The sequence below is a fragment of the Acomys minous genome, assembly GCF_964271855.1.
Source record: "Acomys minous genome assembly, chromosome: 5".
Classification (NCBI taxonomy): domain Eukaryota; kingdom Metazoa; phylum Chordata; class Mammalia; order Rodentia; family Muridae; genus Acomys; species Acomys minous.
Window position 1 is genome coordinate 59,783,940 of NC_140494.1, and position 24,803 is coordinate 59,808,742.

At 40.3% G+C, this 24,803-nt stretch overlaps 1 protein-coding gene across 1 annotated transcript; it reads left to right on the forward strand.

Moving 5' to 3' along the window:
• Nucleotides 1–1,535: 1,535 nt before the first annotated feature.
• IL7R (interleukin 7 receptor) lies at nt 1,536–22,460 on the forward strand. Its single transcript, XM_084781526.1, has 8 exons — nt 1,536–1,730; nt 4,999–5,137; nt 11,606–11,763; nt 15,285–15,442; nt 17,242–17,410; nt 18,175–18,268; nt 19,482–19,557; nt 19,942–22,460. The coding sequence occupies exons 1-8, from the start codon at nt 1,649–1,651 to the stop codon at nt 20,452–20,454; spliced, it is 1,389 nt and encodes a 462-aa protein (XP_084637652.1). The 5' UTR covers nt 1,536–1,648; the 3' UTR covers nt 20,455–22,460.
• Nucleotides 22,461–24,803: the final 2,343 nt, after the last annotated feature.

Sequence of the window (24,803 nt, forward strand, 5' to 3'; positions counted from 1 at the left end):
AAAGGAGAAAAATGGCTGCTTTGTACACTGGAAGACTGAGTGTAACTGATTTTAAATGAACTCTTAATAATTTGTGAGGTATGAAATCTTCATTTTATTCATTTGTCTGTTTTTAGAAATTGCACATATGTATATAATGTATTTAAAACATAACTCCCCTCCACCCTCCCATCCCTACCCTGGAACACATACTCTCCTTGCCCATGCCATGCCCTCTATCTCCTTAGTAAACCACAGGTCCAGTGAGTACTGCTCCTGTGCTCGTGAGTATGGGGCTGTCCACTAGCACTTGGGCAACCTACCATGGGCCACACTTTCCGAGAAAACTTTCACCGCCCCTCACCAGTATTTATCAAGCTGCCAGGAGGAATGGGGCCTCACAAGTCCCCACCCTGCCCATGATGGATGTTGACCTGGCCTGATCTTATGCCAGTCTTGGGTAGGCAACCACAGCTACTATGAAATTATGAGCCTCAGCCAAGCGTGGTGACTCATGCCTTTAATCCCAGCACTCAGGAAGGCCGAGGCAGGAGGATCACTGTGAATTTGAGGCCAGCCTGATCTATAAAGTGAGTCCAACAGGGCCAAGGCTACACAGAGAAACCCTGTCTCAAAAAAACAAAATATTCAACCAATCAACTATAAATGCAAATATCTTCTCATTTTTAGAATAGATGGTTTCACAGTATTTCTCTTGCCCTTGGCTTTTTCAGTCTTTCCTCTTCTCTTCCATGATAGTCCCTGAGCCTTTGAAGGGAGTGATTCTCGGCTAGTACTATAAACCTGGCCAAGAACCTATGCCTTGCGGGGGGTGGGGGGATGGCATAGGCCATAAAGAAAAACATACTAGGTTTATTTTGTTAAAAAGACACAGTATCAGCTGGGTGTGGTGGCACATTCCCTTTTTCCCACAGATGCAGAAGCAGGTGGACCTCTGTGATACAAAGCCAGACTGATGTACAAAGTGAGTCCAGGACAGCCAAGGCTGCACACACACACACACACACACACACACACACACACACACACACACACACACACACACACAAAGACACAGTGTCAAACTGTCACCTAGATATTTGTCCTTAGACCCTTGGAACAGTACAGCCTCATGCCTCATCAGAGAGGCTCCTTTCACCCTGCATGGCAGTTAATGTAGACCCCCAACTGCTCAGAGAGCAGAGAACTGAGCATTGTGACCTTTGAGGATTCAGCCCTAAGTCAGGCAAATCTATCCTAGCATCATTTTCCTAAAACAAAAGTCTACTAGAAAACCACCTGATGAGCACTGCAAACTTAGACTTTTGCCTTGTGATCCTCTTACACTGGGCCCTGAGGTCACTTGAACCATCACTTGACCTCTACCCCCTTGCTCAAAAGTAACCAATTAACTTTGGGCGCTGCAAGGAATACTAAGATGCAGGGAAAAAAAAAAAGGTTAGACTCTATCTCTCTCTCCGTTTCCTCTACCTCTGCTTGCAGCAGCAATCCTTTTGCTCAGACTTCCTGTTTCTGGCACTTGCCTTCTTCTGTGATGTGCGCATAGTTCCCTGTCTGTGGTCAAGCAGGCACAGAGCTGGGTTTGGTGTTCCCCTCGCTCATTCACTTGCACACACAAGTGCACTGCTTCTTGCTTCGCGCTCTCAGAATGATGGTTCCAGGTAGAGCGTTTGCAATGGTTTTCTGTTTACTTCAAGCTGTTTCTGGAGAAAGTGGCCATGCACAGGACGGTGAGTCATTTCTAACTTCTTGTTTGAAGGATTACAGGTTGTCTCTGGCATAGATGGCCAGGTTGCTCGGTTCTTTAACAGGCTGGAGCACATGTTCAGTTATTATCCCCAGGGCTGAGGGAATGAGGACAACACTGCAGATGCCTTGTAGCTCCCAGGAACTGTGGGGGAGCAAAGTGTTTCCTTCAAAATCTGGCACATAAATGTGGATGGATTCTAGTGCTGTCAGGAAAAAAATATCAATTCTCTGTGCTTGTTGGAGAATCTCTTCCAAAACTGTTTCAGCCAGAAAACCAAACCATCTTTGCTTTGTTTAACTATTTATGGGAGCTCTAAAACAGTAAACATCCATGATAAATTAATGGCCGGAAGCAGTAGGGTTGTATATTTACCAGAACTATATTTCTAGTGTCTAGAACATAAGAGTTACTTGATAATGCATTTCTTCGAATTTTAACAGATTCATTTTAGACTGCTAGTGAATAATTCAGTTGAGCGTTGAGTAAAGTGTCTTATTTGAAATACATGAGATTGCTTTTATATTCAGCAAATCTATCATATGGTCACTATAATTTTATTCAGGATGCATAAAATACTTAGATTCTGACTCTTTAAAAATTGGCACCTTAATTGCCAGACTGTGCTCAAAAGTCTCTAGCAGCCATGTGAGTCACATAGAATGCCAATTTCCAATTTGTTTCTACAAATTATGCTGTTTTCATACACACACACAACATAAAGATGGTATGTGTGTGCATATATATTTTTTCCTGCCTTCTGAGTGATGCGATTAAAGGCAGGCACCACCATGTCTGGCCTATATGTGCATGCCTGAACTGGGTGCGGTGGCATATACCTGTAATCCTGAGGCATGTCATGAGTCCCAGGACAACCTAAGCTGCATAGGAAAACCTTGTCTCCAAATATGTGTATTTTCTTTATAGACAATATCAGTACACATCACCTTAATAGCTCAGCTTAGGCCTTTTATGTCAAGTTCCCTTAGTCATACCTCCTAAGCTGAGATATTTATGCCACTTAGTTATTACTAAGAATGGAAAACCCTTGCATTTTCTTATTAGGAGAATCGTCAAAAGAGTAGTATTTTCAGCGTGACTGAGCATGAGTCACTTTGTGAGGGAGAGTCATTATCTCATGTTAAGCATGTGCACACACAGGGCAGGAAGCGTGAGAGCTTAGTGCTGTTTGCTATAATACTTCACCACTATGTCTTCCTGTTGGCCATACTATTTCCTAAAAAGAAGCCAAAATTCTTGCTGAAAAGTGGACTTTCACATTGGCTTTTTCAATTCTGGAAAATTTCCAGATTCTTAAGAATGGGTGCAATCACATAACCATATCAAAGTGCTTTCCACTCTGTGCTAGAAGGAACTCGCAAGCAATCTGCCATTGTTGGTTGAAAAATAAAGTTGCTCTTCTAGTAACTACAAGGCTGATCAAAACAGGTGAAAAAAAAGAAACTTCAAAAGCCCAAATACTCCAAGCTTTTAATCATGTAATCATTCTGTGAGAAATCTTCCAAATGACACTGTCTTGCTTATAATGTGTATTCCAAATGTTTTAAATTTCTAGATTTTATAATTTTTATTCAATGCTTAGATATTCCCTTAAATATTAATGACATTTATTATGCATTAACTCATCACTCCACGTAATATCAAAAGCAAAGTAGGAACAAAAGCTTCCGTTGATAGGCTGTAATCACCTTCAAAAGAACTCCAAATATTGCATGCATATTTGCATAATAATAATTCATATCTTCCCTTTCATACTGATTTCCCAAAGACTCATGAGACAGCCCCCACCCTTGCTGAGAACTTGCTGTGAATCTGCCTGTTGGCTTCTATAACGTGCATGTATGCATCAGAGGGTGAGCACTTGGCATCTGCATGCAATAACAGGGCACAGCTACAAACTTAGAACACTGAAGATTCGCACACATTTCCACTGCGCACACTACTCTTAGTTAAGAGTTTCTCAACTCACAACAGGTAGATTATTCTCCCACAGTGGCATGTGCTTTTCCTCAATTTTACAGGAATGTTTTTGATCACAGAGCAACTATGCCCCATAACAACACCTGTTACAGGGCCAAATGAATTGCTAGTTCAAACACAACTGTTTTGATTGCAGAAAAAAAAATGCATGCTCAGCTACTGGCACATTTGCCCGACTGGATGGTTGGAGCCTGTGGAAGTCCTCTCATCAACACAAAAATACCTGTTTAATCATGGGCCTTAAAATTAAGCTTAGGAAATCAAATAATACCTTTGGCAAATTGCAGTTTCCAAAAGTGATAACATATACAAAAACACCATTTCCCACTTTCTTCCAGAATATCACTAATATGTATAGAATACAATAGCTGAAAAAAATCTAACCTTGTAAACACAAGCTTCAGCATCCTCAGAGTTTACTATGTTATAGTTATGTTTGCTTCAGTAGACCACTTAAGATAAGATGCCTTCAATCACCACACAGTGGAGGCATCAATATCACTGTTAGTCATGATGCTCTTTTCAGGGAAAATAAGCAATCCCATAAAAATGTGAACCTGGGGCTGAAATTGTTATATTATCATTTTTCATTTGCAAAAAAACTTAGAGGGGAAAAAAATGAAGACCAGGAGTGAAAACCAAGGTTGGATTAGGTTGATAGGGAACAAATATAAGCTCTCTTATTTGAAATGTTGAAAATACTTCAGTGTCAAAACAGATAATTTCAACATTTTAAAGTCTCGTTCAAGATTGGTTCATTAACATTTATCACCTTCTACATGTGCCAAGCATTGTCTTCTCTGCCCATGTTACATCACCTGGCTGATGTGGAGAATATAACCTCAAATAAATACCTTCTAAATACAGTTTCAAAGTGTACCAAAGAAATTCTTATATAAACAAGGAAAGGTTTGTCCATGCCCATTCTAATTTTCCTACGTACTAGTCCAGTGGTAGAACTGTTAGATGCACCTGGAACTTATGTCTTGACCACAGTAAAAGTTTTTCAGTTAGAACACTCTGTACTCTGCACCTACATGTTGGGTTTCTGGTGTGTGTGTGTGTGTGTGTGTGTGTGTGTGTGTGTGTATTGAAACTTTTTTACTGTCTGTGTCCTTGGAATTTCTTCCTATAGATAAACTACGTAATCCCTTCTTCATGTCTGCCACCAAGGTGACATCTTTAGATTTTCAGATTTTCAACTGACTCCTTCACTTGCCTCCCTAACAGCTGTGTGTTGTTCTTCCCAGGAGACCTAGAAGATGCAGAAACTGACAACTACTCCTTCTGGTGCTACAGCCAGCTGGAAGTGGAGGGAAGCCATCATTTACTGACATGTGGTTTTGATGACCCAGACACCAACAGCACCAATCTGGAATTTCAAATATGGTGAGGAAGATGGCTTCCATGGTGCTTAGGAACCCATCTCCTGTCTGTCTTTACCCTTGCTCCTTTCAGCGCCTGCAAAGAGAGGAGTGTCTGCCCTAAGTATCAAATGCTAAAATTTTCCAAATTCTCAAAACATCCTGAAATAGCTTTGTCCATTTGCCAGAATTTAAAGTCAAGCAACTCTCACTTTATCTGTTAGCTCCCAAGGAAACACACAACGGGTGCTTTACATCTTGGAGATTTTACATCCCTCCATATTCACAGTAATTTACATAAATGCTGCTTCTCCTAGCATAGTCCCTTAAGGCAGTGTACTATTTTCACATTACATTATGCAGTGTTATTGCCTGGCTTCTAGTCCCAATGCCAATGCTTAATAACTTTTTGATTTGCAGCAACTTATATAACTTATATATTCCTCAGTTTCTTCGTCTAAAAAATGAGAAACTAGATTTCACAGGAAGGTTGTGGTGATTAGAAAATTTAATATATGTAAAAGAGTTCAAATAAACATCAAATGTTTAATTAGTAATGAAGAAAAACATTAAATTATAATTGTATGAGTATATATCTAAAACACTCACCCTCTTGAAACCGTTTAATCCAAACAATCTAAGCAATAGAATGTTTCTAATAACCCATAGGACAACATTGATACTTGGGTGGATATGGCCTTAGAGGAAACCAAAGTGCACAGAAAGATTTTGGTCTGAACGTTAGTAAAGAACTCAGGGAGTTTTATCTTCTCCCTCCCTTACCAGTCATTGCTGTTGTCAAGGCTTATTATCTATGGCAATTTGAAAAAAATACTCAAATATGAGATTCTGACTTGTGGCTATTTCTATATTCGTATCAGATGACCTCATTTTTTTGTAAGTTTCTGTACGAGGAAATTATGTCGAGATCTGCAGTAGTAAAAGGTCTCTTAAGGTCCGTGAGCACTAAGGCAATCCTGTGCCACCTACAACGCAAAAAAAAAAGCTGTAGATTCTGATTTTCCTGAATTTATAGAAGTTTCCTGAATCTATGTACAAATTTTTCCTGAAGTCACTGGATGAGCGACATCTTGGAGTTGAACGTCATAGTACAACCTCAGTCTGTCTCTGTGCACCTCTGACCTGTGTTTGCCATGGGAGGGTTGTGAAGGTAGGTGGATTCGTAAGCCTTACTGGCAAGCTAGCCCAGTCAATGGGCTTCAGGTTCATTGAGAGAGACTGTCTCAAAAAGTATAGAGTGGAGTATGATAAAGGAAGACCCAAGACATTGACCACCATCCTGCACATGTGTGTGCATACATGAGCACCCATACACACACAAACACACTCATCCCAGACTCAAACCAAAACAAAAATAAAGATGATCATAATCATCCCTACAGCTTGATAAATCAGCTAATAAACTCATCAAATCAATGTTCTCAGTGTTTATGAAAGTAAAGACCCCATCACACAGAGGTTCGGCTTTAGACTTTCCTGGTGGGCTGTCATGAACACTGTAGCTTCACTTGACCAGGCTGTGACTGGCTTTTTGTCTACTTTCATTCACATATTTAACCATGTTCTTGCCTACTGTTAACAAACTTCCATTTAGCATTATGATTTTTTTTCTGGCATACGTTAGTCTGTCCAGAGCATCATCTTTGTGTTTTCCAGTTGGTCAGGTATTTCTGTTTGGAAAATACTGCTTTAACATATGTCTTAAAGGATACAAAGTGGAAAACAGAATGTTGATCTCAAACAGATAATAATCCTAGAGCACTAACATCTCTCTACAAGGCACCTACACTTTCAGTAGGACATTCATGTACCTTCTAGGTTGAGAAGATGTAATGAAATAGTTTTGAATTTGCTTGGTTCTTCTGCATAATGGAACTAGCTTTTATAGAACATTTTTTTATTTAAATGTAAATATATGAAGCAGAATTTGGGATTTTTCTGAAGTACTGCATCGGTGAGCATTGGTAGATGCTAGGTCTCTTCTCTCAGAAAATGATACACTTACAACTGCCCTAGATCTGGCCATCAGTCTCTCTAAACAAGAAATGGAGAATCTATCTATCTATCTATCTATCTATCTATCTATCTATCTATCTATCTATCTACCTATCATCTATCTATCTAATTATCATCTATCTATCATCTATCTCTTTATCTATCATATATCTATCTAATTATCATCTATCTACCATCTATCTATCTGATTATCTATCATCTATCTATCTGTCTATCTATCTACCATCTATCTATTTTTTAGTTAATTGATCCCCAGGGTGTTGTCACCTTAACAAAGATCACAGATATGAATGACTACTAGTACACCAATGGACCAGTTCACTGTGACAGATCCAATTGTGATAGTCATTATGGGCTCTGCTCCTGTAGGGATTAGTGCGGAAAGAGTAAAGAGGGTGGAAAGGTCCCACAGATTACATGCCAGAATAACACATAATTACCTGAGGGAACGCTTTACTTTTTCATCACTGAAATTCTAGTCAAAGTTCAGGTGCCTTGAACAACAAAGCCAGAGCCCTGGAAAGAGGTAACTTGGATGGAATCCCAATAGCAAAGCTTAGATAATCCATGACCAGGGAGATACTGAGGCCACCATCAGAGCAATTGCCTCCAGGTGGGCTGCATCTGGTGAACATCCAGCATATGGTAGGCATCTGTACTTCGTTCTCTCATTATGAACATTTTCAGTCTGTTGGCAGACTGCTGAGCTTACCTATCAGTTCACACTTGTTGCCTTGTATTTAGTTTACTTTGTTGCCTTTTAATTTTTACTCTTTTCTTGGTGATAAGCTTCAGCAAGGACATGGCATTTAGCCCTACACACATGTATACAGAGAGCCTTGGGGTGTGGGCTTTGAAACACTGTCCTCTCCTGATACATAGCAGTTCACCAAAACTAAAGATGTGACAGGGGGGAAGTTTAAGGACTATTTTGTAATTAGTAAACATGTATCAAGAAATAAGTTTACAATTTCTCCACCTATCTGTCTTCCTGTACAAAGGCCAGGTACCATCTAGTAAGGATTGAAATTCTGTTGCGTATTCATTCAGGGACTCGCTACTCAGTAATTATAAAGATGAGGTATCTGATAAGCACCATCTAGAATAAAACTCCTAAGCATGTGACTGAGCAAAATAAATCAAATATGAAAGAATAGTAATGTTTTTCATGGATGAGAACTACTTCTGGCTGGAAAACTGAGGTGTGGTAGAAGTGAGAACTCTGGTTGCCCCTTAGGCATCGGGTTAGCTATGACACATGTGAAATGCAATCTTTCAGGGTGAAAGAAATATCCTATACCTGGAACTTGACTTATGGGCGCATGCCATACACATTTCTCAAAAACCAATGACAACTGAAATCATTTGCTGGTTACAGTGCCCCGTCCCCGACCCTGCAGCGAACTGTCAGCAAAGTAGAAAGTAGGCAAGGTTTAATGAGTAACGAGGAAAAAAATAAAGAAATAATGAAGCCATACACTCTCACCATAAAAATGGATGATACAGAATCAAAGGAAAATTGCTAGTTTTTTTCTCTTTTCACGAGCTTCAAGTTTATTTTCCCTCTTTTTGAAAAGTATCCTTATGGGCTTGTTTCACCAAAGGCTCTTGGTTCTTGAAGCCCAGCTAAGTCATTCTGAAAAGAGGAAAAGCTGACTTCAGTGGGGAGTAAATCTTGGCAGAATGCCTTTACACTAGTAGCTTACACAAAATAAATTCTTCCTATTATCAGATACATATGAGTGTGTGTGCAAATGTGTGTGTGCATTGTGTGTTTATATGTGTGTGTTGTGTCTGTGTCTGGAAGAGAAATTGTGTAGCCATATCTCTGTCTCTGTCCTCCCTATGTGTGTGTATGTGTGTGTGCATGTCAGTGTATCTGTATGTGTGAATGTGTATGTCTGTATGTGTGTTTTGTGTGTGTGCCAGTGTATATGGATGTGCAAGTGTGTGTGAGTTTGTATGAATGTTTGTGTGTGAGTGTGAGCATGGGTCTGTGTGTGTATCAGCATATATGTGAGCTGTTTGTGTGTGTCAGTGTATGCATGTCTGTGCATGTATGATAAGGAATGTGTAATAAGACTTAGAAACTGAGATTTCTGTGGTGAACTGCATAAGTGTGCTCTTTTTTGGAAATTGGAGAGATTTTTTTTACACTTTTTATAGTTTAAACTTTATATTTATATTTAAAATGTATAAAATTGTTTATATTAGGGTTCATAGTTCTACACTAATGTATTCTGAGTCATTTGTATGTATCTCACTTTTTTCAGTGATGCTTTAGTTTTCTATATGTTTAAAATATTGCTAAGATTTTTGATTGCTAGTATGTATGTAAACATGTTAGGGGAAAAGATCTAATTAATCCACAGTAAATTTTCCAGCACATGAACATAGCTTCCACTCATTTAGATTTCTTAAAATATCTCTATGATGTTTTGTAATTTCTAGTACAAGGGCCTTGAATATCCTTTATAACTTTTATTTCTAAGTCTTTTATCATTCTATTACTATCAGAAATGAACCACCATTTTAAAACTTCATTTCCTATTTTTTGTGCTAATCGTAGAAATACAGCTGACTGTTTTCTCATGGCCTTGATGAATTCAATTATTTCCTATAATTATATTGGAAATCTTTATAAATGTCCATGTAAACTGATAGTTTTTTCTGAAAATAAACGTGATTTCTTCTTCTCAAATCTGCACATACTTGCATTAGTTTCTCTTCTCTTATGAATTGAGGAGGAGCTCCAGTGTGCAGCTGAGCATGAGTGTGTAAGGAGAAATGTCCCCTCATGCTGATCTTTCACTATTATGCGTTATATTAACTTTTTAGAATTGCATTTCATTGATTTGAACAAGTGTCTTTATTCTATTTCTTGTTGGTTGGAGAGTTTTTAATCATGAATAAATATGTGATTCTATTCAAAAAAAAAACATGTTCTGCTTCTATTAAATAAAACCTTTAATGTTTTGTTGTTAATATGGTAAATTGTGACAACTGATGGTTGAAAATAGAGGCCGTTTTGTTTTGCCAGTACTCATCCAACTTGACAGAATGCAGCATTATTATTTTAAAGGACATTATATGGACATTTTAAGACACTGTCTTGTATTTCCTATGCTGGCTCAACCTCAGTAGATAGGTGAGGATGATCTTGAACATCCGGCATTCCTCCCTCCGTGTTTTGAGTGTTGCGGTTATGGGTATATTGCACCCCACCAAGTTTATGTAGAACTTTGAGCAAATTAGGTAAGTACTCTACCAAGTGAGTCATTTCTCCAAACCTATGTATGCGGTTTGGAGGGATGGTTTTCTTTCCTATATTTTGCTAGGTTTTGGGGGCCAAGTTTAAGCTGGCTTTACAGAACATCAAAGATCATCCCTATTTGAGGAAAGAATTCTGGTAATATTGGCGCTGTATCTTTCTTAACCATTTGATTGCTAGTATGCAGAAGCCTGTAGCCGTTAAGCACATAGTTTTATTTGCGAGGGTGTGTGTTAATATGAATGTGATTTCTGTTAAGATATTCAGTTTGTATGGGGAGTCAGCTTTACTAACTTGTAACTTTAAAAATGTCTTCACTTCAAAAACTACATTTACTCTCACAAATTGTTAGCGTTTCCTATAGTTTTAATATCTGCGTAATACACAATTGTGTCTCCTCTAACATTTGAGGGCGGTAACTTCTCATTTTTATACCCATAATCCCATAGAAGTTACTATGTAGACCATGCTGGGCTCAAATCCACAGCAATCTCCCCACTTCAGTCTCTCAAATATTAAGGCTATTGTCAGGAGACATCCCACTCAATTCAGCTTCCTTTTATTGACCTGCCTTGTTGAGTTTTGTTAGCCAAAGTCCCTATGACAATGGGCATGGTGATGCACGCCGCCTTCAGCACTGCGGAGGATCTCTGTGAGTTTGAGACCAGTCTGGTCTGCATAATGAGTTTGGGGCTAGTCAGGGCTGCATAGAAACGGCCTGTCTCAAACAATAGAACAAAACATAAGATCTCTACAAAATATATGTAATTTGTGTGTGTAAACCTGTTCAACTGGTTTAGCATTTCCTTTAATCCTATTTGAAGGAATAGTATCAACATTTCTTAGAGTTCTAATATTTTTCATTTCTCCCCAGGAAACACTAATTACTTTACTTCCTAAACAAAGTATTTAATGATCAATTCTGGAAACTATAGATCTTCCTCACAATTTCGACAAGCATGCTTTCACTATTTCAAACTCATTTGCATATAATAATTGTAATAGAACAGAAAACTATGTTATTTAAATTCATTCTCTTTTTCTCCTCAGCATTACCTCACCAAGATATATACCTGTAGAAACTAAAGTGGAATTCATACAACTAAAGTGTGCAATAAAGATGTTATTTTATTGTATACAGAAACTCCTACCTGAATAAAGACTTGTAACTTTTTGTTTCTACAGTGGAGCTCTTATAGCCAAAAAATGTCTACCTTTGGAAAAGCTGCAAGACATATATTTTATAAAGACTCTGAATTTTTTACTGATTGGTAACAGCATTATATGTGTGAAGCTTGGAAAAAGGAACTTAACTTGCCAAACTGTAAATATAGCCACAATAGGTAAGAAATTGTGTATAAAGGTATGGTTTCCATGGCTTGGATAGCTGTCTCAACTTTGAGATTGTTAAAAATAAGCAAGTCATGAAAAGACTTTCTTATAAACAATAGCAACTTTTCTAACTCATTTCTAATAAAAGAAAAATTTCCCTTTGAATTATAAATTGCTACTGTGAGAAAATTCTCTGAGAATATTGAAACCCAGCTATGAAAGAGGTGTTTGTCATCAGCACAAGGAGTGTAATGGAAGCAAGCCTGTCGATCATCTTCCCATGAGTCTTTTCTTTTCTGAATTCACTTCTGAAGGCCTGGTAGTATTTTCTCCACGTGTATATCATATCCTAAATGTTTATAGCTAAATTAACAAACCATTTCATTTTCCATATTTGCCAAAGTTCTACAGGTGAAAGAGAACTTATGGATGAGAGATAAATGGGTGGATAGATAGATAAATGATAAATAGATGATAGGTAGATAGATGGATGATAGGTGATGAGAGACAGAAAGAGAGAGAGAGAGAGAGAGAGAGAGAGAGAGAGAGAGAGAGAGAGAGAGAGAGAGAGAGAGGGAGGGAAGGAGGATAGATAAAAGGCATAATGAATTTTAGAACTGGCTCATGTGACTGTGGCAGTGGTAAGTTCAAAATCTTTAGGATAAGCCACAGGGTATAAATGCAGGTTAAGTGTGGATGTTGAAGAATTGAGTCCTAATTTTTATGACAGGAAATATTACATTTTTGAATCAGACTTCTTCTTAAAGGAACTTCTACCTTTGATCTTAAGGTCTTTTACTGATTAGGTGATGCCTACTGGTTATGGAAGGTAATCTGTGTCACCCAAAATCTACTGAGTTAAAATTTAATCATATTTTTAAAATGCCATTAGATTGTTATTTAACTAAAAAAAAAACAAGTAAATCCCATATGATCTCTAATATAACTGTATTTCCAAAGAGATTAAATGAGGAATGAAACATAGCCAAATTGATTTGACCTAGAAAACACATAATTGCATTTTGTCAAACATAAAAAGTAAAAGCAGTTACATATCAAGGTAAAGTGTAATTTGACTTAATGCAATGATATGTTGACTATTTTCATTTTGTTTTCTACCCATGGAGATTTGCAAGTGAAATGTACATGGGAAATCTTTCAGAACGAGTCACATAGAGGGAATGTTTGCTGATTTCAAAGGCTATGAATCATGCTGTACCTATTCTAAATATCCCTTTCACTACTCTAAAAGACAAGACAGCAGACGTGCCCCTACATGTGAGATAAAGTGAGAGAGCTCCCTCAGCTTTGCTGAATGATGATAAAGAATAAAAATAGGAGTCCCATGTCTGAACAATATCTCAGGGAAAGAGCAGATGTCACAGAAAGGAAATATTCAACAGATGGCTTTCATGTTGACCACGCCATAACATGAGCTAGCCCCGCATGGGTGGCAGGTAAGGCTAGGATCCCAACTAACAATATCTTTGAGTTTTAAGCACAAGCAAGCTGGCTTTAACTCATTTGCAGATGAGGTTTCTACAGATCAGTGCTAAATCTGTGCACTGCACAAAGGCACCTTATTTATAGGTTCATCACTTATACTGCAAAGGTATTTCTTTTGGAGGGTAAGCAAAGCACGTAACAACCTTTGAGCCTCTGAGAAAGTGCTGCAGCGTCAGGTGAAAGTCTCATCTCGTTCTTGTGTAAGGCCGTCTAAAGCACACAGGCTTCTGCAGTCATGGGAGCGCTCCCAGCTCGCCTGCACCATGTGGGGTGACCTGCCCCACCCATAGCCCCGGCTTCAAAACGCCTAGTGCTCCTCTAAGACCACGTTTCCTCTCACACAGCAGCCTGCAAGACTAAACCTCCTATGTGAAGGGTCATGAGTGAAGCATAGCTCCATGTGAAAGGGGTGGTGTGGGTCTCTGGGGGGGGGCCTAGAAAGTACCCCCACTCCTGACCAAGTAGAATCAAAGGTGACAAGAATGGGTCTCACAGGCTTATTTTCTCCTAGCTCCTCGGAAGACACCTCATTCACTAAATGACCTTTTCCACGACTTTAAATGTTCCTGATTAAATCCTAGAACCAAGTCTCCTCCGACCACCTACAACTTTCCCTCCCACTTCCCTCTCTCCAGGGATCCCTGGCCTCAAAGGCTGGAGGGCTTTGTTTCCAGCACATTGATAAAATTGTCTCAGGCAAACAGTGAACGTATAGCCTGGACGTACAGATGGTTTACTAGAAAATCAATACTTTTCTCTGAGTTCCTGCTGAATGATACAGTAACTTTCTCCTCTCCGTACTGTATCTTTATGTGGCACATTGTGTCCGAACAACAACTCTATGAGGCAGGCAGGCAGCAGCCAGAGGCTATGAAGCAATAGGTTAATTTAGCAGAAACAGACAGAGGAGAAGGTCTGGAAGCCACTCTGGAATTTGTTAGCCAGAGCCAGGATGCAGACACTACAGTTATATGTATCTGAGGTGAGGACCAGAGGTCCCAGAAATATCTTTGCAACTCTTTTACTTTGAATCTCAGTAGTAACACATTCTCTAGGATTATGATTTGGATAGATAAATGGATAGAGATAGATAGATAGATAGATAGATAGATAGATAGATAGATAGATAGACAGATATGATAGATAAATGATAGCTATGGATACACACACACACACACACACACACACACACACACACACACACACACACACACACACCACTCTAGGTTTGTTTCTCACACACAGTATTGCTACCCTATGCAGCACTTAGGACTTCCTCCACACTGGCCCAATTATGTTTCCCATAGGACTTCAGTATATTGAAAGGGACCAAGATGGGAAATGTGCATGGAGGATTTGGGGACTAAGACTGGAACTGGTACAGCCCCATATACCCACAACAATCAGAAGGCCACACCGGCCACAGAAAGGCTGGCAATGCCAGCTGGATTTAAGTCAAGGAGAAGGAAGATTTGGCTTTGTGAAGGACCAGCTCAGTTGAGTGGAGAGTGAGGTCTGACTTTCACACGTACTCTGGTGCCTCACCTTTGACCATGTCCCCTGGAGGGGGAGACCTGGTGGCACTCAGAGGAAGGACAGCAGGCTACCAAGAAGAGACTTGATACCCTATGAGCATATACAGGGGGAGGAAGTCCCCCTCAGGAACAGTCATAGGGGAGGGGAAAATGGGAGGGAGGGAGGAATGACAGGATACAAGGGATGGGATAACACTTGAGATGTAATATGAATAAATTAATAAAATTAAATTTTAAAAAAAGAAAAAAGAAAGCTCTGGGATGGGCGTTAGAGCAGAGGGGTTTTTTAAAAGGGTATTTACCAACGATTAATGAAAAAGAGGTTATGAGTTGGAAAGAAGGGAAGGAGAGCATGTGGGCAGATTTGGGGGGATAGGAAAGGAGGAAACAATGTAACTGCACTTTAATGTCAAAAAATACAAGAAATACTTTCAAATGTACCTATGTCCTTTTTAGCTCCATACACAGGTTTTATTTCTTTTTCTTTCCAGTTAAACCTGAGGCTCCTTTTGACCTAGAAACCGTTTATCGAGAAGAAGCAAATGACTTTTTGGTGACATTTAAAACATCTCACTCGAAAAAGAAGTATGCATATCAATTAATGCATGACGTGGCCTACCGCCTGGAAAAGGGGGAAAGTAACTGGACGGTAACGTAGATCAATCATGTTCATAAAATAAATATCATCGTGTTTTGTTTTCAGAACTTGCTTTTTACTGAGAGAGGCCCCCAGAATCCTACACACTACAACTGTTGTATCTCTTTTGGCCCACCCTCACCTAACTAGTTCCGTCTTGTCTCTATGGGTTGGATGCAGACAGGAATGCAGGTCTAGACAAACCCACTTCTCACTATACAAAGCCTCCAGTTCATGGGATAATCAGGAAAAATAATGGCTCGGCATAGCATAACCAAGACGTTGCCATGATTTTTTTTTTGTCTGAGACTTTGGGGCCAGCAGAATGTCAGAAGAAGGGGCAAAAGGTTTATCTGCAGCTTTGTTTTTATTTTAATGTCTAAGGTTTTAGTCGCAGGAGGAACAATTTGTTATTCAATCTTCGTTTGCTGGATATTTAGGCGCTTTCTTCATGGTCCGCTGAGGGTAAAGTCATCTGGATGTTCTGACAGTCTAGGTCTGTTTGGGAGATGAGCTGGGAGAGAAACAACATGTCCCCAGGGCTTCTCTTAACCTCAGTCCTCCCTGTGCCAATAGATAACTTTTCCCCAAAAGATGGCTCCTCCTTCTCGAAAATAATAGAATGTTTCCTTATGCCGGATGCCCCTTTACTCAAGCCAAGGCATCTGCATAACTTGGCTGTGTGCTGAGGCATGCAGCTTTCAGAAATATGCTCCTGGCCAAGACATCAGCTACTCCTCTCTACTTTCTACACACACACACACACACACACACACACACACACACACACACACACACCATGCACACACATACACACACACATACATGCACACACATACACACACACATATATACACACACGCACGCACACACATACACACACACGCACACACACACACATACACACATACACACACACACACACACACACACACACACACACAAATTGGATGACCTTCATCCTACTTTCTCCCATTATTCACCTAACAATGGGAAAGCAACATTAGTAGAAGACAGAAGGGTTATAAATAGATGATCCCAAGACAATCAGCTTACTGCCTCTGAAAGAAAAAAAAAGTAAATTAAATGTTTAACCTCCAATGGAGACTTATTTATGTCAATACACACAAACACAATTGTAAGCAAATAAAAATTAGTATTAAATTATACATTACTGCTAACAGATGGCCTGTCTGCATAAAATTGTTAGTAAACCATTCACATTAGAAGAGATAGATGAGCAGAGAGCTTAGAAAATTGTCATAAACAAGAAATATATAGATTCAACTAATGTAGTCAAACAAATATAAATAACAATGGGATACTGCCTTTTTCTATAAAATTGATTTAACATCTTTTTTAAAAAATAATACATTGTTGGAAAATATTATTATTATGCATGGTGTAAAACGTCGTCTTTCTGGAAGGCGATGACTATTGTTCATTGGCTTACCTTTCATTTTCCTTTGGTGCATGGAAGGAGATAGAAAGAAAAAGAAGACAGTGGAACAGGAGAGATAGCTATGAACCTGGTGGGGGAGAGTTATATCCTCCAAAGTGAGAGACAATAATCCAGCTGAGTACATACCCATGCAATCAGTGCTCTCTTTGACCTTTCCTGGAGTCATTTAGAGTCTGCCCCTCATTTTGCCACTGAACCTTTGCATAGTTGAACTCCTTCATTTTAAGAGCTGTGGAAGAATCTCAAGAGAGAACCAACAGGACTGAAGGAGTTTGTGTTAACGTGAGTTGAGTGATCTAGTCAACACATCTCTTTATATCCCGTAATCTAACTTACGTTTTCACCCTAGCATCTGCATCTATTCAACACAAGAACAACCCTCCTACAGAGAAAGCTCCAACCAAAAGCCCTGTATGAAATCAAAGTCCGATCCATCCCCAATGACTCATACTTCAAAGGCTTCTGGAGTGAGTGGAGTCAAACTTCAAACTTCGAAACTCGGGAGTCCAGGAATGCAGGTAGGCAAAGGCTGTAGGATTCCTGTCCCCTACACAAGACTTCATATAGCAAAGTGTAGCAAAGAAGAGTGATGTAAGTAACCCACAGGTCAGGACACTGCAAGCCCTCTCATACATATACCTGGTAAGGGAAACAGAATGTCTCCACGCCATTGCCTCGGGTGCTCATGGATCTACTAATGTCTGTGGGAATTCCCTGCCGACCGTTTCCACCTCTGTCAGGCATCCTGGCTGATCTCTCTGTGACCCCTCTAGGTAATAATTATCTCTGCTGATAGAAAGTGGGCAGGCCCATATGGCTTATCTGTTACATCTCGTTTTCCAGGATAATAAAGATGCTATGGGGTATGGGGAATACCAGCAGGCAGAGAATGTGTCTCAGGAAGGAGCACAAAGCCCATCACATCTACTTGATGGATGGAGGTTACTCCTGCTGTGCCAGCTTCACACTCTCATTCTGGAACTTGCTACAGCAACAGGGTGAACAAGTATCTCTACAACTCTTATTTAACAAGGGGCTAGGGTGGTTATTGGCAGTTGGCTAGAGGTTTGTAGGCCACCACACAAGTGCATCTTTACATTTCAAGTAGTTCATGTTCCTGCTGTGGTGGCTCAGATCAGCACCACTCTTCCTGTCCATCAAAGAAATGTTTCTAAGAAACAATAAACGAGACTGTGTTACTAAGTAAACTCAAATCACCCTGAATACATACCCCGACTTTACCCTTACTGAATGCTAACCATGATCTTTCCTTATATTCCAGGGGGATGGGATCCTGTTTTGGGAAGTATCAGCATTCTGAGTTTTTTCTCCACGGTTTTGTTGGTCATCTTAGCCTATGTGCTATGGGAAAAAAGGTGATTTTTGTTCAAGTTGATTTTGATCAAGAGGGTGATTTGTGGATCTCCAGAAAAGCAGACTCAGGCTCCACTTACTGATCTAGAAAAATGTAAAGGGAGACTGTGTGTGCGTGTGCGTGTACGTGTGCATGTACGTGTGCATGTGTGTGTGTGTCTGGATGGATGGATGGATGGATGGATGGATGGATGGATGGATGTCATCTGTGTATGTGTTCTTATGTACACACATGGACACTTGTGCTGGCCTACAGGCAGCCAACACTCAATATTGATGGCTTTACTCAATCATTTTCCACCTTGTGTTTTGAGACAGGGTCTTTCACTAAACCTGGAAGTCAATGACTCAGACTAACTTGTCAATAAACTCTGAGTACCTGTCCATCTCTACCACTCCACACATCGTCAAGTTACAGATATATGCTAACATACCTGAAATTCACGTAAAGTATCCAAATGCAGGTCTTCATGCTTGTATGACAGAGATTTTATTTACTGAATTAAATCCCTAAGCTCTTGCTGCCCCAAATAAGAATTCTTTAAGAAGTATTTTCCAAATGCTTTCCCATAGCCTCCCCTCCTAAAGGACACAGAAGTGATTAGCTACCCTAATGTGGGGAAGATTTGACCTTGTGACTTTCTGTACACAAATTCACAAAGTTTTTGTCTTCTATTCTGTAATAGAACAATGCACTGTGAAATTATTCAGGGTTCTAGGAAGATGCCCTAAGCACAGGGCCACATATTCCTAGGACAAAAAGTCCTCTAATTTGAAAAATACTGTCATAAAATAAATTCCTTGAATATTTAGAACATACTCCACACTCCCACTAGAATTAAAACAGAACAGTTACTTCCACCAAAGACAATGAATAAGATGACAATACCAACACTGAGCATAAAAGACTAAGTCACATTTTAGCTCTGTATCAACACCAATACTACCTCTTTGCAAACTTCACTTTAGGGCACTTTCTGACATAATTACAGTGTCTTGTCCATAGCAGATCAATAACAATGATCTCTTTTCTATGCCTTCCTTCAATCAAGAGCTTGATACTGGCCAGAGAATATAAGACATTTGTGCAGTGTGGCTACTTGGCAGCAGTGGAGCCAGTACTTTTTACGATCACCCTCAAATAAGAAGAAAGACATATTTATGTGCCTTCTCCTTCTGCCATTCATTTCATCTATGAATGTTCTCTGGTTTTAGGATTAAACCTATTGTATGGCCCAGTCTCCCTGATCATAAGAAAACTCTGGAGCAACTATGTAAGAAACCAAAAAAGGTACGTTCTTGTGGTAGAGAAACAAACATAGTACTTATGACATCTTAGTATAAGATCATTCAAGACAAAAGGAAAGAGAAGCTCAACTTTTGGTCTTTTATGTATCATATAACTAAGGCTTCTTATAAAACCAAGATACACAGGGCTGTATCTTGTTTTTAGGGGTTAGGGGTTAGGTGTACAATCAGTGTTTATTTCAAACCTGGAGTATCACAGCTCAGGCCAAAGTGAAGCCAACTGGGAAGCAATCAGGCAATTTTCTAGCATTGCCTAGTAAATTTTTGTGAAAAAGTTTCTTAACTTCTTTATTTTCCTGAACCAGTTGTAAAGTTGCATAGTAGCACCTTTTTCCAGTGCCACTAATGCTTCTCCCTTTCTCTGCAGAATTTGAATGTGAGTTTCAATCCTGAAAGTCTGTTAGACTGCCAGATTCATGAGGTGAATGGCATTCAAGCCAGAGATGAAGTGGAAAGCTTTCTGCAGAATGCTCTTCCTCCACAGCCTGAGCCTCCACAGCCTGAGGAGCTAGACAAGCAGGGACACGGAACGGCTGGACATAGCTCAAACTGGCCATCTGAGACTTCAGTCAGCACACCAGAAACTAGCAGAAGAGAGGCACCCCTACGATGCCTTGCTAGAAATCTGAGTACATGCAATACCCCTACATTCCTCCCCTCTAGGTCCCCTGACTACAGAGATGGTGACAAGAACGGGCCTCATGTGTATCAAGACTTGCTACCAAGCTCTGGAAACACAAATGGCACCCTCCCTCAACCGTGTCCTCTCCCATCTGGAATCCTGATGCCGGTTTCTCCGAGACAACCCATCACCACTCCCTCGGTCCTGAATCAGGAGGAAGCATATGTCACTATGTCCAGTTTTTACCAAAACAAATGAATTATGAGACACCTAAGACCCCCTTCCCTCACAAACAGAATGATCACTGGGATGGAAGACCTAGAATGCCTCCCCTCCCGCAGAGCTCACAGAAGATAAAGTCAATGTGCCCTCGCTTCACATCACAGCTTTCTGAGATATCATTTTGATCCCCTAGCTCAGAAGCATTTACACAAAACAGGAAGACTATTTTCTCTCTTGGTTTTTGTTTTGTTTTGTTTGTCATTAGAGTTCATATGACCCAATTAAAATTACAAAACTCAAATTAAATAAAGAATAAAGGGAAAGATAGAAAAATGTGATGAATGCAGGAAGAAAGAAGAAAAGGAAAGAAGACCAACAGTAGCCGTTCTGCAATGAGGACTCACTATATAGCCTGTACTCTACACAGCTGCTCCTGTTTCCTCCACACAATAATACTATAACGTGGGTTCATCCAGTATGATTGTTACGTTCTTTTTCATAGATGCTAAAGTTGAGAATAGAGACTTAAGTAGCTTGCCTACATTTTCCTTTCAGCAACAAGGCATGCATTCCAACTTCGGCCTTCTCTTGCCATGAACCTGTCTTACTGTTAAGTGCCAAACATCACCACTAAGTGAGTAGTTACATAGTCATTATACAAACTGGGCCATTTTGGAAAGGGAAAGTTAGAAATAAACAGTAAGCATAAACTATGTCTCAGAGAGATGTGGATGTGTGGCCATTTTACCTAAAGTGGCTATGAAGAAGAACATAGAGGAAAAAATACACATTTGGATGTGAAGGACCATAACCATGTATCAAAGAAAATGGGGGAAAGAAAAGAGCCACCAGGCTCATTTGATTTTGTTTTGTTTCATTTGAAAACAAACTCAAGAAGCAACAAGTTAGAAGCCAAGAAGTTCCAATGTCAGATATCAAGGCCATGACACTCCTGCTGCTGCTATCCGTCAACCTCCACGGGAAGTCATAGAAGGAGCTATTGCCAACCTACAACAGTGCCCCATTAACCAGCAAGTGGAGGAGTAGCCCTTCTATGTGTGGAGGGGCCATTGCAAGTGATCCCAACTTCTATAGCCTTGGATGCTGCCAGGAGAAGGCTGTGCACACTTCAGTGTCCACCCCAGCTAAGACTGTACTCGTGGAAACACAAAGAAGATAGGTAAAGCTACTCAAATTCAAATGTCAACTCATGACTGCAAGCCACAATTTTGTATCCCTGCTGTGTATGGCCAGTCTCCTGAAGAAAACAAGAAATAGTGGAAAGACACCATTGGATCCCTGTTTTTTTAAAAAAAAAAAAAACCCTGTTTCAATGTTGACATTGGTTATTTGAACTTGGTGTGTCTGTCTGGTCATATACCATATCCATGTATTATATTCCAATAACCACAACTGCTGCTAATGCTTGATTATATACTCAGGGACAGCATGCAATGTAACATTACTGACTTGTTCTGTCAATTTCTCTCTTGGATTTCATGAAGGAAAATCAAAACTCTTGGTCAGAGACAACATGCAAAGCAGAGATGCCCAGCACTACTTCCAAGTAATATGAAATAAAAACAAGGGGAAATAGGCAACGAATTTGATCAGTCAACTATGTCTGTATCCAGGGAATCTGCAGTTATTCAATTTATTTTCTATAAGCACTTATCTCTCTAACCACTGAGGCTTCCTTGGGAATTTGTGCTTTCAAATCCAATATGGGCTATTTTCTATGTATGTATTTGTGTGATTTTCAGAGCTAAGATTTAGAACTGTCCAAAAAATGCTACAAATATGTACAGTTGGGAATCTGGAATTGAGACAGCTCTGGTGAAATTGTGTGTGTGTGTGTGTGTGTGTGTGTGTGTGTGTGTGATCTCAGCAGTTTTCCTTTGGCATTCCTTCAGACATCCACCATCCACTACAGAGAAGTTCTCTGAGTTGGCTGCACATTTAAAATGCATTATTAATATCCTGTAGAGAAATGTATGCTGTGTGGTACCATCTCACATTTAATAAACTGTTAAGGAACTCTATGACTATAGTGTCTTCTGTGTCTGCGACAACTACATGTAAATAAATATGTACCTCCAGTTCATCGCAGACTGCTCTAGGTACTGAAAGCACTCTTAGGCCACTTAATGGCTTAGGGTTTCCAGAGAGGTATTTTGTATTAAGTCAATAATTGACTAATAGCACTTCATTGAGACATTGTGCTGCATTACCTTTACACTATGCTAGCCACTAAACAGTGGAATGAAATACTCCAAGCTCACAGTCATATGGAAGCAAATACAGACTAGTATTAGAATATCACACTAATGTTTTATGGCAAAAAAAATGTGAATCAAAATTCTTAGCATTTAGCAAAATAAGTGAATTTTAAGCAGAAAAAGAGTTTACTAAAAATATTAGATGAGTCACAGAGCATCTGGGAGAGCGAAGAGGCAGTCTTGCAGGCCACAGTGTCTCCTTCTATCTCTGTGACTGACAACTCCAGAAACTGAAAATAGTCACCTTTACTTGAGTCACCTGCTCCGGAGGAGTCTTAACAATGACACCCAGTGACTTCACATCACAGATAGTTGGAGTATGACAGAGCTGGAACCTGTGGCTGACAGCAGCAAACTTTGCCCCTGTGTGGGCTATAGCAGTGGGTAAAAGAACAACTGACATTTAACTATGCAGTAGGAGGCAGGCATTGCTGCGGAGGGGGGAACACCAAACCTACAGTGAAGAAAACAGGAAAACCAGGTAAAGAGAGTGGAGAGGTGACTCAGCAGCTAGAATACTGGCTGATCTTCAGTTTCAGAGGACCCAGTACCCATATGGTGGCTCAGCATTGTCTGTAAATTCATTTCCAGAAATCTAACACCCTATCCTGACCTCCCTGGGCATGAGGGATGTAAGTGAAACACAAACATATATGCAATTAAAACACCCACATAAATATAAAGTGATCATTTTTTAAATGTTAAAAAAAAGGATCAGGAAAAGGATATATGGAAGAAGATGCAAACAAGAGCAATATAAAGATCATATTTCATATGGTAATGCAAGACACTGGAGTGTGTCAGGAAGCTGAACCTGGAAAACACACAGGGTTTCTTTCTTTTTTTATTAAATATTTTTTTACTTTTACATATATATTTATATTATTGCACATATATACAGTAAACTAACTATAGCAAGAAAATCCTGACACAATCAAGAATTATATAAATGTTACATTTTTAGTGTTTGGGGGCTTTTTTCAATATAGGAAAAAGTATAGTGAGCCATGGAGTTGTGAGAAAAAGCATTCAGGGGCATGTTTAAGTACAACAACTAACACAGTCGTCACTGACTCGGACTGCAGCAGTAATGTGTTGGCAGTTACTTCAGAAAGAAAGAGAAACCGAATTTTTGTAAAAAACAACATATTCAACTTCAATGTTTAACTTAAGCATGTATGTATATTCTGCTGTGTCTTGGTCGGCTGAGGCTACTCTAAGAAAACACTGTGCTCTGGGTAACTTAGAAACAACAGAAACTCTTTTCTTACAGCTTTAGACCCTGGGAAGGGTGTCAGTGCCTGGGAAGGGTGTCAGTGCCTGGGAAGGGTGTCAATGCCTGGGAAGGGTGTCAGTGCCTGGGGAGGATGTCAGTGCCTGGGGAGGCTGTCAGTGCCTGGGGAGGGTGTCAGTGCCTGGGAAGGGTGTCAGTGTTGGGAAGGGTGTCAGTGCTGGGAAGGGTGTCAGTGCCTGGGAAGGGTGTCAGTGCCTGGGAAGGGGGTCAGTGCCTGGGAAGGGTGTCAGTGCCTGGGAAGGATGTCAGTGCCTGGGAAGGGTGTCAGTGCTGGGAAGGGTGTCAGTGCCTGGGAAGGGTGTCAGTGCCTGGGAAGGGTGTCAGTGCCTGGGAAGGGGGTCAGTGCCTGGGAAGGGTGTCAGTGCCTGGGAAGGATGTCAGTGCCTGGGAAGGGTGTCAGTGCTGGGAAGGGTGTCAGTGCCTGGGAAGGGTGTCAGTGCCTGGGAAGGGTGTCAGTGCCTGGGAAGGGTGTCAGTGCCTGGGAAGGGTGTCAGTGCCTGGGAAGGATGTCAGTGCCTGGGAAGGGTGTTAGTGCTGGGAAGGGTGTCAGTGCCTGGGAAGGGTGTCAGTGCCTGGGAAGGGTGTCAGTGCCTGGGAAGGGTGTCAGTGCCTGGGAAGGGTGTCAGTGCCTGGGAAGGGTGTCAGTGCCTGGGGAGGGTGTTAGTGCTGGGAAGGGTGTCAGTGCTGGGAAGGGTGTCAGTGCCTGGGAAGGGTGTCAGTTCCTGGGAAGGGTGTCAGTGCCTGGGAAGGATGTCAGTGCTGGGAAGGGTGTCAGTGCTGGGAAGGGTGTCAGTGCTGGGAAGGGTGTCAGT

Excerpts from the sequence above, each read along its gene's own strand:
- IL7R (XM_084781526.1), top strand. The coding sequence starts at position 1,649 with ATGATGGTTCCAGGTAGAGCGTTTGCAATGGTTTTCTGTTTACTTCAA. Across the intron at positions 1,731-4,998 it reads AAGTGGCCATGCACAGGACG|GAGACCTAGAAGATGCAGAA; the intron begins GTGAGTCATTTC and ends TGTTCTTCCCAG. Across the intron at positions 18,269-19,481 it reads TATGTGCTATGGGAAAAAAG|GATTAAACCTATTGTATGGC; the intron begins GTGATTTTTGTT and ends CTCTGGTTTTAG.